Raw genomic sequence first — 12,132 nt, forward strand, 5'->3', positions numbered from 1 at the left:
GGGTTAAGGATCCGGCATTGCCTGAGCTGTGGTGTAGGTTGCAGATGCAGCGCAGATCCTGCATTGCTGTGGCTGTGGCATAGGCCAGTGGATACAGCTCCGATTCGACCCCTAGCCTGGGAACCTCCATATGCCACGGGAGCAGCCCAAGAAATGGCAAAAAGACAAAAAAAAGAAAAAAAAAAAAGAAATTCCAGGACACTGAACACAGCTGGCAGAGGGACAGGAATTGTATTAGTCTCCTCGGCTCATGTCCCACCCACACCGGGCCTCCTCGACTGGGACATTTGGACTGGGGCAGCCCCCCTCCCACCCTACTGTTCCAGGACACTCATGAATCCTGCAACTTCCGCCTGGCCTCTGCCTGCACCCTCTTTCCTCACCCACAGGACTCATCCATCTTCCTACCATGCCATTTATGCCATTAGCAGCCTTTCCCTATGGACGCTCCAGGAAGGCATGAGATACAGCGTCAGCCTCAAGACACTGCCAGGCTGGTGGGGAGCCAGTCCCAGACAAGAGAAGAGCTGACCACTGGCACCGAGCCAGTCCCAGACAAGAGAAGAGCTGACCACTGGATGAGTGGTAAGGCTCCGAGGACCCCATGTGGAGGTCCCATGGCGGGGCTCCAAGAGCCTAAACCCCTACACTTGGCAGTGAGATCTGGAGAGTAAGATGATGCCCTGCCAATGCCAACTGCCACGGATGCCCTGCCAATGCCAACCGCCACAGCCCGTGCAGAGTAGCTCCTAGAAATTCTGTTTGGTGCAGAGGGATAAGAAGAGCCTTGGGCTCACATAGAGGAATGCATCCTGATTTTATCACTTCCTAACCCTGACCTTGGGCAAAACACTTAAGTTCTCTATGGAGCTCCCATCATGGCGCAGCAGAAACAAATCCGACTAGGAACCATGACGTTGCAGGTTCGATCCCTGGCCTCGGTCAGTGGGTTAAGGATCCGGCGTTGCCATGAGCTGTGGTGTAGGTCGCAGATGCGGCTTGGATCTGGCAGACTGGGACTGCGGTGTAGGCCAGGAGCTGTAGCTTTGATTAGACCCCTGGCCTGGGAACCTCCATATGCCACAGGTGTGGCCCTAAAAAGCAAAAAAAAAAAAAAAAAGTACTCTGAGCCTCAGTTTCCTCATCTGCACAATGGAGATGACAATAGCTAGCTGGCAGAGCTGTGGTGGAGACAAAAATGTGTAGAGTGTCTCCACTGGGGAGGGTCACTGCAGTGAGAGGTAAAGAAGCAGGCGGTTCTTAAATGGAACAGTGATTCCCCACCTGCGCCGTCACCACCATCTTTGGATCTTTGAGGGGAAGCAGGTGCACCGTGGTGCCCAGAGAGCTGGGCGAGGAAGAAGAAAGGCTGAGTTTCAGCCCCAGTCCTGCCCCTGCCCCTTCCCCTCTCAAGGCCTCAGTGTCCCCACCTGTAGAAGAAGCCAGTTTGCAGGGCTGGCCAGCCCCGAGCCCTTCTGGCCTGTGAGGCTGTTTCTCCAGCTCAGAGCCTGCTTGACTGGGGGAGGGTTGCTCTCTACCTGCCTCCGAAGGACCCGCTGTACCCCCTCTCCTCCTCTGCAGTCTGCACTCTAAGTGGCCTCCCAGCATCTGCCTCACGGGATGAAGCCCTCAGAGCAGATGGGCGTGGCCTGTGCTTACAAAGAGCTGATCACGTTCAGTTGGGAACATAGGCACATGCATCTGACATGAGTGACAACCCCCTCTCCCCTCAATCTGTATTTCCCGAAGTACCCGTGCCCCACTGCTTTGCCTGGTGCTCCGAGACGCCCCATGGGGAGACCTCTTATCCTCTTTCTCGGAGGAGGAAACTGACCCTGGGCAGGGCAGCGACTTGTCCAAGGTCTCATCAAAAGTTAGGGCTGAGCTGAGACCGGAGCGTGTCAAAGATAAAAATCCCCTTTTGCTGAAGCCCTAGAACATTAGAGCTGAAGGATCCAGGCGATCTTAGCATCGGAACCAACTCCTCTGTGTACGGATGGGGAAACGGGCACAGAAAGGGGGGTGGCGCTCCCCCGTTCCCACGGAGCCCCAGCAGGCCCCCCTGGCCCCGTGGCCCTGCTGGTCATGCTCAGCATCACGGGGATTCCGCAGCGGGTGGTCTGCAGGGGGTCGCAGAAGGCTCGGGCCCTTAGCAAGGCCAGCCTGTAGCCAGGGCAGAAGCTGACTTTAGCCCCAGCTCTGCCTCTGCCTTTGAGACAAGATCCACGCCCTTTTCTCTGCCATCTGTACAGGGAAGACTTGGTTTAGCAGGTCTCCAAAGATCCTTCCTCTTCAATGTTCTAATTGTCAATAAAAGTCAGGAAACAAGTGACTTTTTGGTCTCCACAGCTGGCCACATCCCCTCTTCCAACCCTTCCCCCAGGAGTGTGTGAGCTGCCCCTGCTCTCACCTCCGGCACAGTGGGCTCATATGCCAGCCTCCTAGGGGGAGACTACGTGCCATTTGACTCAATGAGATGCACACTGTGGAGAAGCCACAGAGAGCTTGGCTCATAGAGGCACTTTCATGAAGCGAGTCAACTCTGTATTACCATCACCCCAAAGATGAAATGCCTTTCGCTGCATGAGCAGACAAATGACCACAGGAGGGATGGGAACCCAAGGAAGCGGGGCAGGGTTTTCCCATCAGAGCCTGGGCCCCTCCAACCCCTGTAGTGAAGGGTCACTCTCCTGAGCCCCAACCTGGTCCTTCTTGCCTTCCGTCAGGGCAAGCCCCCAAAGACTCACCTGCCATGTCTGCCTCTTTGCCGGTCCTAAGTTTCCTGCATGACGGTCCTCGGATGTCAGACTCTCCAAGCATTCCCACCACAGCCTGCACAGTCACACAGTCACCACTCCTGCTGCCTGTCAGCTTCCAAATATTCCTGCCTGGGGAGTGCCTCCTATATGGCTTATTCGCTCCTGTCCCCCTCGGGGCCCTGAAGAAGCCACTTGGAAAATTCGATCTGTTCAGACTCCAGGGCTCTGGGGAGCCAAGCACAGAGAGGAAGGAGGGAATGAAGGAGAGAGGTACTGATGGAGGAAGGAAAGAAGGCTGGGAAGGAGGATGGGATCAGCACTCCGGACAGCTCCACACCTGGCTGGGACTCCCAGGAGCAACAAAGAATGGGTGAGCCCTGGATAAAGCAGCCTTACTGAGCATCCAAGCCCTGTGCTGGGCACTATTTATGCAATCCACTAAGACAGGGACTAGTTGTTGCTCTTGTTGTTGTTATTCCTACTTTATATATATAAGGAAAGTGGAGCCCGGAGAGGCTAGGTAATGTGACCACGGGCACAGAACTAGAAATTGGCAGGGCTGACTATAGGTCCAGGCTTCCGATCGTCACACCACATGGATTTGGGGGCCATTGTCACAGAGGTTTTTCTAGCTTCTCTTTTGACGTGGACCCGTCTGTGGAGACAGACACCAGCATCCAGGCGACCTTTAGCCCCTCCTCTTCCACCTGCTCTCTCCTACCCAGGTGACATTGACCTTCCGCACGTACACGCAGGGTCTACTGTGTGCTGAAGATTGGACACACCCCGTGCATCCTGTCTGGGCCGTAGGTGGTGGACGCTCAATAATGCTCTTTTCCTTAGTGTGCATCCATGCTTTTGACCTCCCGGGAGTCCCAGAAACCATTGTTTCTGACAGTTAAGTGCTGCCGTCTCTCTAGCCTCCTACTATGCACATTGAGGTCAGGGACCTTCCATTAGGACAGCCCCAAGGCCATCTCTGCCCTGTGAGGGACGATCGCCACAGAGGTCTTCAAAAACCTCAAAAACCCAGGAAGGCATTCCTTAGTGCTCGGGTGAAGGGAGTGGCCTCTGGCTCCTACAGTGATGCGCAGGTTGCATGTAATAGATCCAGAAGCATTTTGTCCCTTGGAATTTGGGGGGAGACAAGCAAACTGTGGTGTGTGTCTCTAGTTAGCTGTGCTGGAAAACCGCCTCAAATTTAAAAGCTTATCACAACAGCAACCATTTATTTTGCTCATGAATCTGCCCTTGGGCAGGGCTTGGCAGGGAAGATTTCTCTGTGCCACACAGCATCCACGGAGGCCGCTGTCCTGAGGCAAGTTGGTGGGGGGGGGAGCAGGTCTAGGACCAGGAGTCAGTTCCTGGGGAGGGTAGTCAGGTCAACCATTGGTCTCCTTGGTCCCGGTGGAGACTGAGTCCCAAGCAGGGGGCAGTTGCCCAGCATCTTGTTGGGACCGGGAGGGGGCAGCCAGATGCTCTGATGAGGACCACCTGGGGACAGTACTGCCCCTGCAGGGTCAGCTCCATCCTGGAACTCTCTCCAGGGCTCTTAGAGTCCACTTCCTCTGTACCCTAGAAAAATGGAAGCCCTTAGTATGGAATTGGTACCCCAGAAAATTTTTTCTATATCCCAAAAAAATAGAAGCCTGAAGTGTCCCCTATGCCATAACTCAGATAGGACAGGAACTCCGTACCCTCTGCCCACGCCTGCACATCTCAGCTGTTCTCTGGCCTCTCACTGCTCCCTGGACGCTGCCCTGCTGTGAGCCACCCTGCTGTTAAGGCTTCTGTCCTGTCACGTTGAGAAAACTGCATCCCTCTGACCTGCACTGCCTGGTCCCCATGCCACACTCTGCCAACAGAGCAAGCCTGCCCCTCTGGCCGTCATCGGCCCCAGAGAGTCAAGAGGCATCATCAAACACAAAGAGCCAGTAAACACCACCCGTAGGGCCTTGGCAACAGCCGAGAGAGTCACAATGGCAAACGCGCTCTGTTTAGGACCATTGTAGGGGCTTGGGATGTAATGATTCATCCCATCATCACACTCCTATGAGACAGAATGGGCCTTCCGTGCCTTGCTCATTTCTGGGTCCCCAAGACACTGACCAGCACTTATTAGGCATAAAATAAGTACACATGGAGTTCCCGTCATGGTGCAGCAGAAACAAGTCTGACTAGAAACCATGAGGTTGTGGGTTTGATCCCTGGCCTCGCTCAGTGGATTAAGGATGCAGCGTTGCCGTGAGCTGTGGTGTAGGTTGCAGACACGGCTCGGATCCCGCGTCGCTGTGGCTCTGGTGTGGGCCGGTGGCTACAGCTCTGATTCGACCCCTAGCCTGGGAACTTCCATATGCTGTGGGTGCAGCCCTAAAAGGACAAAAGATTTAAAAAATAAAAAATAAATAAAATAAAATAAGTACGCGTTAAATTGCTATCCCCATTTTGCCGATGAGAAAACCAAAGCACAGAAAGGGTATTGCCTGCTGCGGATCACAAAGCTCGCAAGGGCCAGAGCTGGGATTTCGAACCAGGCGGTCTAGCTCCAGAGCCCGTGCTCTCACCCTCAGCACATGCTGACTTTATTTTTTAACATAAGGTCAAGCATCGCCTCGTCTCTTCTCCCAGGGAAGTGCCTCCAAATCCTTTCTCGTTCCTCACGTAGGTAATAACATGATGTGACATGAATGGCACATCGGTGGCACTGTGGTATGTTCTCATCTCATTTAAGCCTCGTTATAACCTCCATAGTATAAGCTCGAAGGGGCAGGAGCTTTACTGTAGCCCCAAAGCCAAGCCTGGCACACAGGATAAGCACATTAAATATAAGTTGGGTGAATTAACTACACGGAAGAGGGACTGAGGTTCATAGAGCTTAAGAAACGTGCCTGAGGTGACAGAATTAATAAGTGACAGAACCCTGATTGGCAACCAGTCTCTGTCTCAAAACACTGTTTCGACTGCACTGTGCTGCCTGGCCTCACTGGGTCTAGGTTTCCTCGCCAGATAAAATGGGGATCCTCCATCTCCTTAGGGGTGTTGTGGGGAGAGAAGGTACAGTGATGCGGAGGCTCTCTGCAAGCAGGAGAGGGGCATGTGGATGCAGGGCTGTCTTCTTGTCTTCTCTGCATCACTGAGGTCTGCAGGAGGCCTGGTGCCCAGCAGGAGCCCCAGTGAACGAAGGTGACACCTCCAGACACTGGTGAAACTGGGATGGCAAGGTGGGTGGGTGGATACACGGGTGGATGAGTGAAAGGAAGGATGGAAGATGGTTGGGTGGATGGATGGATGGATGGGTGGATGGATGGATGGATAGATGAAAATATAAATGCCCTTTTGAAAAAGACATGACTGTACCAGTGCAGACCCAGGCTGGCCTTTTAGTCTCTAGCCAGCAGAGGGCACCAAGTCTCCAATAACTGGCCTAGATTTGGGTTTCCTGGGAGTAAAAAGCCTCCAGCAGGAGGGCACCCTACCTGGCTCTAGTCTCGGCTCATTGGCAGCTCCGGCAGGTGAAAGGATAGAGACACAGAAGACCAGGTCAGAGACCGGGGGCACCGGGTGAGGCTTAAGACAGACCCCCTCACCAGCCTCCAGTTATAGGGGATTTGGGAGAGCGCTTCACACGCCAGAGCCCAGGTTCCTTTCAAAGCAAAGGGATAAGTGTACCTTTTAGGTTTGTCCTGAGGATGAAATGAGATATACGAAAAAGTCCTCGGGATTCAGAGTTCCCGTCGTGGCACAGGGGAAACGAATCCAACTAGGAACCACGAGGTTGCAGGTTCGATCCCTCGCCTCGCTCAGTGTGTTAGGGATCCGGCGTTGCCGTGAGCTGTGGTGTAGGTTGCAGATTCGGCTCAGATCTGGCATTGCTGTGGCTGTGGTGTAGGCCCGCAGCAACAGCTCTGATTCGAACCCTAGCCTGAGAACCTCCATATTCCGAAAAAGACCAAACAGAAAAAAGAAAAGTACTCAGGATGCTGCAGGTCCTTACAAGTGAGGTAGTCACAGCTCAGAGAGGTCGTATGACTTACCCGAGGCCACCCAGCAAGTACAAGATGGGAAGCAAGGATGGTCTCTAAAGACCCTCATGAGATTTCTACTCGAATGGAGAAAGTTCTACTAGGATCTAAATGGTTCTGAGGACTGGAGCCGGTTCTAGGTGAGTGTGGACATTTTGAGGGTGGAAGCTGCCCCAGGGCTGGGCAAAATTCTTGGAGACAAGCACTGATTTAAGGGAACTCATCCCGCCACCAGGGGTGAGCACCAAATAACCACTTAACTGCCCACCCAGGAGCTCCAGCGGCACCTTCACAGGGTGGGAAATTAACATTTTAATGTGGAACTTGACTCCCATCTCCTTGGGCGGCTGGGTGTAAATTGGCCATCTGTTTCAGAAGGCTGCGTTTGTCCTCAGGCATCTATTTTATGTGTTGCTGTCACTCCCGATCCCTGCCAGGGATTTATCATGGGACCAGGCCTGGCTTGAATGGCCTCGGAATGAGTTTGTCGACTGGCGGCAGCAAACGGCGGAAAGCCAAGACTTTCCCAAAGTGAACAGAAAATCAGTGTTGTGTTTCCCTGAAGCAAGTCCTGCCCGGAACACAGAACAGCAGGTGGGCTTTGGCTCTTAAGCTGGTCCCCTGGCCCTGATCCTGAGATGGAAATGTGCTCGACCCTGCAATGATCCTGTTCCAGAAAGGGGCTTGCAGAGTGCAGGGCATCCTTGGGGCTGGGAGAGGGCCTGAAGAAGGAGGAGGCTTGGTTTGCCCTTTTCCTTTTTTTTTTTTTGTCTTTTTAGGGCCACACCTGCGGCATATAGAGGTTCCCAGGCTAGGGGTCGAATCGGAGCTGCAGCTGCTGGCCTACGCCACAGCCACAGCAATGCCAGATCCAAGCCACGTGTGCGACCTACACCACAATTTGTGGCAACACTGGATCCTTAACTCACTGAGCGAGGCCAGGGATCAAACTTGCGTCCTCATGGATCCTAGTCAGGTTCATTTCCACTGAGCCATAGCGGGAACTCTCCTTTTTGCTTCTCATAAGGCAGAGTCTGGAATCTGCCAAGCTGCCAAGCTCCCTAAGGCCAGTAGAGACTTGAGCAGGACTATACCCACCCTGGTTTGAACCTGCTTCTGCAGCCCCCAAAGCTGCTCACCAGGTTGAGTGACAGGCTGTGCCACCTCAGGGGCTGCCTCTTCCGCCAGCAGCACATGGCCCCGCTCCCTGTCCTGGCTTAGGCAGGATCTTTGCATTTTTGTTTTCTTTTGTTTTGTCCTTTTAGGGCCATGCCCATGGCAGATGGAGGGAGGTTCCCAGGCTAAGGGTTGAATCAGAGCTGTAGCCAGTGGCCACAGCCACAGCCACAGCAACACCACATCCGAGCAGCATCTGCGACCTATATCAGAGCTCATATCAACGCCAGGTCCTTAACCCATTGAGTGAGGCCAGGAATCGAACCTGCATCCTCATGGATAATAGATTCGTTTCCGAGGAGCCACAGCAGGAACTCCTGAGTCTGTTCTTGATAAAGCTCTTCCCGTTCATAAGTCCACCTTGATGAGACGCACCCCTTCATGCATCTGAGACTTCAGGGTTTTCTGAGCCCCTACTCTCTGCCAGCTCTGGCCTTGGGAGACTGGACCACTAAGCCAGGGTGCCGCTCTCACCCAGTCTGGGAGGCAGGGGATGGCAACCTAGAGGAGGCTATGTGCGAGGGAGGAACAAACCTGACTCCATATTAGATTTACGTTATCTTTGTATTCTACTGCTTTTGCTTAGGATTAAGAATGTTATATAGAGCCTGAAATACACAGGACAGCCCATTCTCAAGGCTCTGACCTTTAAGGGTATAACACTTTTCCATTCATGTAAAGATTAGAAGTTGCAGAACCGATGAGTTCCCATCATGGCTCAGCGGTTAATGAACCCTCCTAGTATCCATGAGGACACGGGCTCGATCCCTGGCCTTGTTCAGTGAGTTAAGGATCCGGCATTGCCATGAGCTGTGGTGTAGGTGGCAGATGCAGCTCAGATCTAGTGTGGCTGTGGCTGTGGCGTAGGCTGGCGGCTACAGTTCTGATTCGACCCCCAGCCTAAGAACATCCATATGTCGCAGGTGTAGCCCCTCCCCCCAAAAAAAGACAAAGGCGCAGAACAGAGAATAACACTGAGGAGTTCCCTGGTGGTTCCGCGGGTTAAGGATGTGGTGTACGGTGTTGTCACCGCTGTAGCTCAGGTTACCCCTGTGGCACAGGTTCGACCTCTGGCTAAGGAACGTCCGCCTGAGGCCAAAAAAGAAAAAGAACATTTGCCTTGGCAGAGGTTTACGGGAACACTGTGACCTGACCTACATGGACAGGTGAAGGTCGGAGGATTCCGACACCAAGAGGTTTGCAACAACCCATCATGCCCCTTCCTCGCCTCACCTTTAAAAATTAATTCCAGCACCTGGACATCCGCAATGAGAAACAACCTGGCCCTTAACTTTGCATGAAGTCTCTAACAACCAGTTCTCCGTGTTACCCTCATTTAAAAAGCGCTTTGCTGAAACCCTTCAGGGAGTTTGGGGTTTGTGGGTGCTGTGGGGCACGTGCTTCCTGTTCTCCTTGCGTGACCCTGCGGTGACACTTTCCCTGCTCCAAACTCCAGTGTCTCCGTTTGGCTTCACTGCGCATCCAGCACAGGAACTTGCCTTTGGTAACAGGTAGCGGCACAAAAGGAGCTGGAAACAACCCTCTTTAGCATGGATCCCGTGGTCTGGTGAATCTCAGCCCCTCCCCTCCTCAGGCGTGTGCAGAGGAATCCCAATTTCCAGCAAAATGATGGAGCAGGACGGAAGAAACAGAGGTCAGGCTGGCAGAGACCTGTCAACTGACAAAGAGCTGGCAGCAAATAGTAAAGAGTAGACGGGGAATCCACAGAGCCGGGAGCAGCAGCACGAGGAGGAAGTGAGCCACACTTGTCAGATGGGCCCTTGCCAGGGCCCTGGAGGGCACGAGGTGGAGAGTTTGCAGCCTAAAGTGCTGTTGAATTCTTTCCCTGGGTCCCAGTGCCCCAGTCACGGCCAGCCCTGCACGATGTCTGCAGAGCTAGTCACGTTCTGAGTGCACGGGGCCGACACCAGGGCGTGGAGGCTGGGGGAGCCTGCATGGCTCCATGTCAAGGGGCTGGGCAGAGAGCCCAGAGGAGGCAGCCCCTCCCTTGGCTGGCAGAGCACCCGCTAGCCCCTCCAAATAGGCAGCTGCCACTTCCCCCACTTCCCACTCTGACAACGGGAGGACACCCTTTGGAGACATCTTGCTTCCTTTAAGATCATGCTACCCACAGTTCCCTTCATGGCTCAGTGGTTAGTGAACCCGACTAGGATCCATGAGGACGCAGGTTCGATCTCTGGCCTCGCTCAGTGGATTAAAGATCCAGTGTTGCCATGAGTTGTGGTGTAGGTCGTAGACATGGCTCAGATCCCGCATTACCGTGGCTGTAGCTCCAATTCCACCCCTGCCTGGGAACTTCCATATGCTGCAAGTGCAGTCCTGAAAAGCAAAAAAAAAAAAAATTTCATGCTATCGGTATTACCTACCCCAACCCCCACTGCCAAACTCCCTCACCCCCCCAATCAGATCTCAAGTTTTGATAGAAATCTGACTGTAACATGGCACCTGCTGGGATCACAGATGTGACCAACTTTATTGCTGTCATGCCTTTTCTGGGACTAGAACCAGCTGTCAATGGCGTCTTTGGCAGGATCTCTCAAGTTCTCCTCCCATTGTCAAATTTTCATTGTTGGGTTGGCACAGTGGGCAGAGGACACTGCAAGCTGGTCAGACTTGTTCTTGGCTAAAAATTCTGCCTCCAACTGGCCTGTGATCTTGGGAGCCTAAGAAATGGAGGACAACTGTGCCCGTGTCCCAGGGCTGCTGTGAGACTTGCGTGGGGTGACAGGTGCATCTGGCACAGATGGGGAGATGCCTGGCAAATATCCGCTAGTATAGATTCTGCAAGCAGACTGCAAGGTGCAGAAACTGTGGGTTTGGTAGGACAGAGCCAGCTCCTACCCCATGGACAGGTCAGGATTCTCTTTCCCCACTGAACTTCGATCTGTGTCTACGCAGAGAACGTTCCAAGGGCTGGAAACTTGAAATTAAGGCCAGAGTAGACTTTGAGGTGGGGAACACTCATGCCAGCAAGTTCCCAATGAGAGCTAACTGTGATACTCAAGCCCCAGCTGTGAGTGTGTGTGTGTGTGTGTGTGTGTGTGTGTGTGTGTGTGTGTGTAACATGGGATGAGGTTGCTTGTGCAGCTGATGCCCACTCGCCAGGTGTGGGCTGTGGCAGGCTGGGACACCCTGCCTGAGTGCTGTGTCTGGCTTCCAGAGCCTTCTTTGAGACAGAGACAGCCAACTGGGCCAATGTGCCTGCTGAGCCGGTCTCACAGCTGCTGTTGCCATTACAGGGAGGAGGCTGGCTCTGGCGGAGGCCGCGTGGCATCAGCTCCCAGCCCCAGGCCAGGGCATGAATGAGAAGTGGGACTCTGGGCAGGGGTACAGAGGGGGTGTGGCCCCAGGAACCCTGGTCTAGGAATAGGCTGAGGATGCACCACTGGGCAAGGAGTTCCTGCACTGTAGCAATGGGCAAAGAGAAACTGCTCAGAACAAAGGCGTCATAGACACAGAAGGGACTGCAAAGCAGAGAGAGCAGAGAGGAACAGAGACCACAGCCTTGGAAGCAATAGAAACAGAGAACAAGAGAGAGGGAGAAAGAGGGAAGGAGATTCAAGATCAAAAAATGAAGATAGGAAATGGAAGTTCAGAGAGAGAAGCAAAGTCGTAGGAAGAGGAGGAGAGATGCGCCAAGAAAATCAGAGGGGACGGGGCATGGAGGGTGATAAACAGGTGAGGAGCAAAAGAGAGGCAGGAAGAGGGGACCAAGCTGGGAGGGGCCTTAGGATCGACCACATGCAACCCTCTCGCCTATTCTCCAGGTGGGAAAACTGAGGCCCAGGAACTCCGTGGCCGAATACAGGTGACAAAGACAGTGAAGGGAAAAGAAGCTAGCAAAGATGAGAGCCTGGCAGAAAGCCCCAAAGGGGAGAGAAGCAAGAAAAGAAGGGGCTGGGGAGAGTTCCCATCGTGGCTCAGCAGTTAAGGAACCTGATTAGTATCCATGAGGATGCAGGTTCGATCCCTGGCCTCGCTCAGTGGGTTAAGGATCTGGCATTGCCACAAGCTGCAGTGTAGGTCGCAGACGCGGCTCAGATCCCCAGTTGCTGTGGCTGTGGCATCGGCCAGCCCCTAGCCGGGGGACTTTCATATGCCGAGTGTGTGGCCCTAAAAAAGAAAGCACATTCTTGGGACAATCGGAGGAACTC

At 53.6% G+C, this 12,132-nt stretch overlaps 1 protein-coding gene across 1 annotated transcript in view; it reads right to left on the reverse strand.

Moving 5' to 3' along the window:
- LOC125112069 (guanylate cyclase D-like) overlaps positions 1–12,132 on the reverse strand; it is a 72,805-nt gene that overhangs the window by 39,219 nt on the left and 21,454 nt on the right. Inside the window, exons 2-3 of the mRNA XM_047754329.1 lie at positions 1,618–1,649; positions 1,285–1,348 (exon numbers count right to left, since the gene is read on the reverse strand). Of these exons, the coding sequence (XP_047610285.1) occupies positions 1,285–1,348; positions 1,618–1,649 (96 nt within the window). The remainder of the gene's footprint in view (positions 1–1,284; positions 1,349–1,617; positions 1,650–12,132) is intronic.

This window comes from Phacochoerus africanus, chromosome 11 (assembly GCF_016906955.1).
Source record: "Phacochoerus africanus isolate WHEZ1 chromosome 11, ROS_Pafr_v1, whole genome shotgun sequence".
In the NCBI taxonomy this organism is placed as follows: Eukaryota; Metazoa; Chordata; class Mammalia; order Artiodactyla; family Suidae; genus Phacochoerus; species Phacochoerus africanus.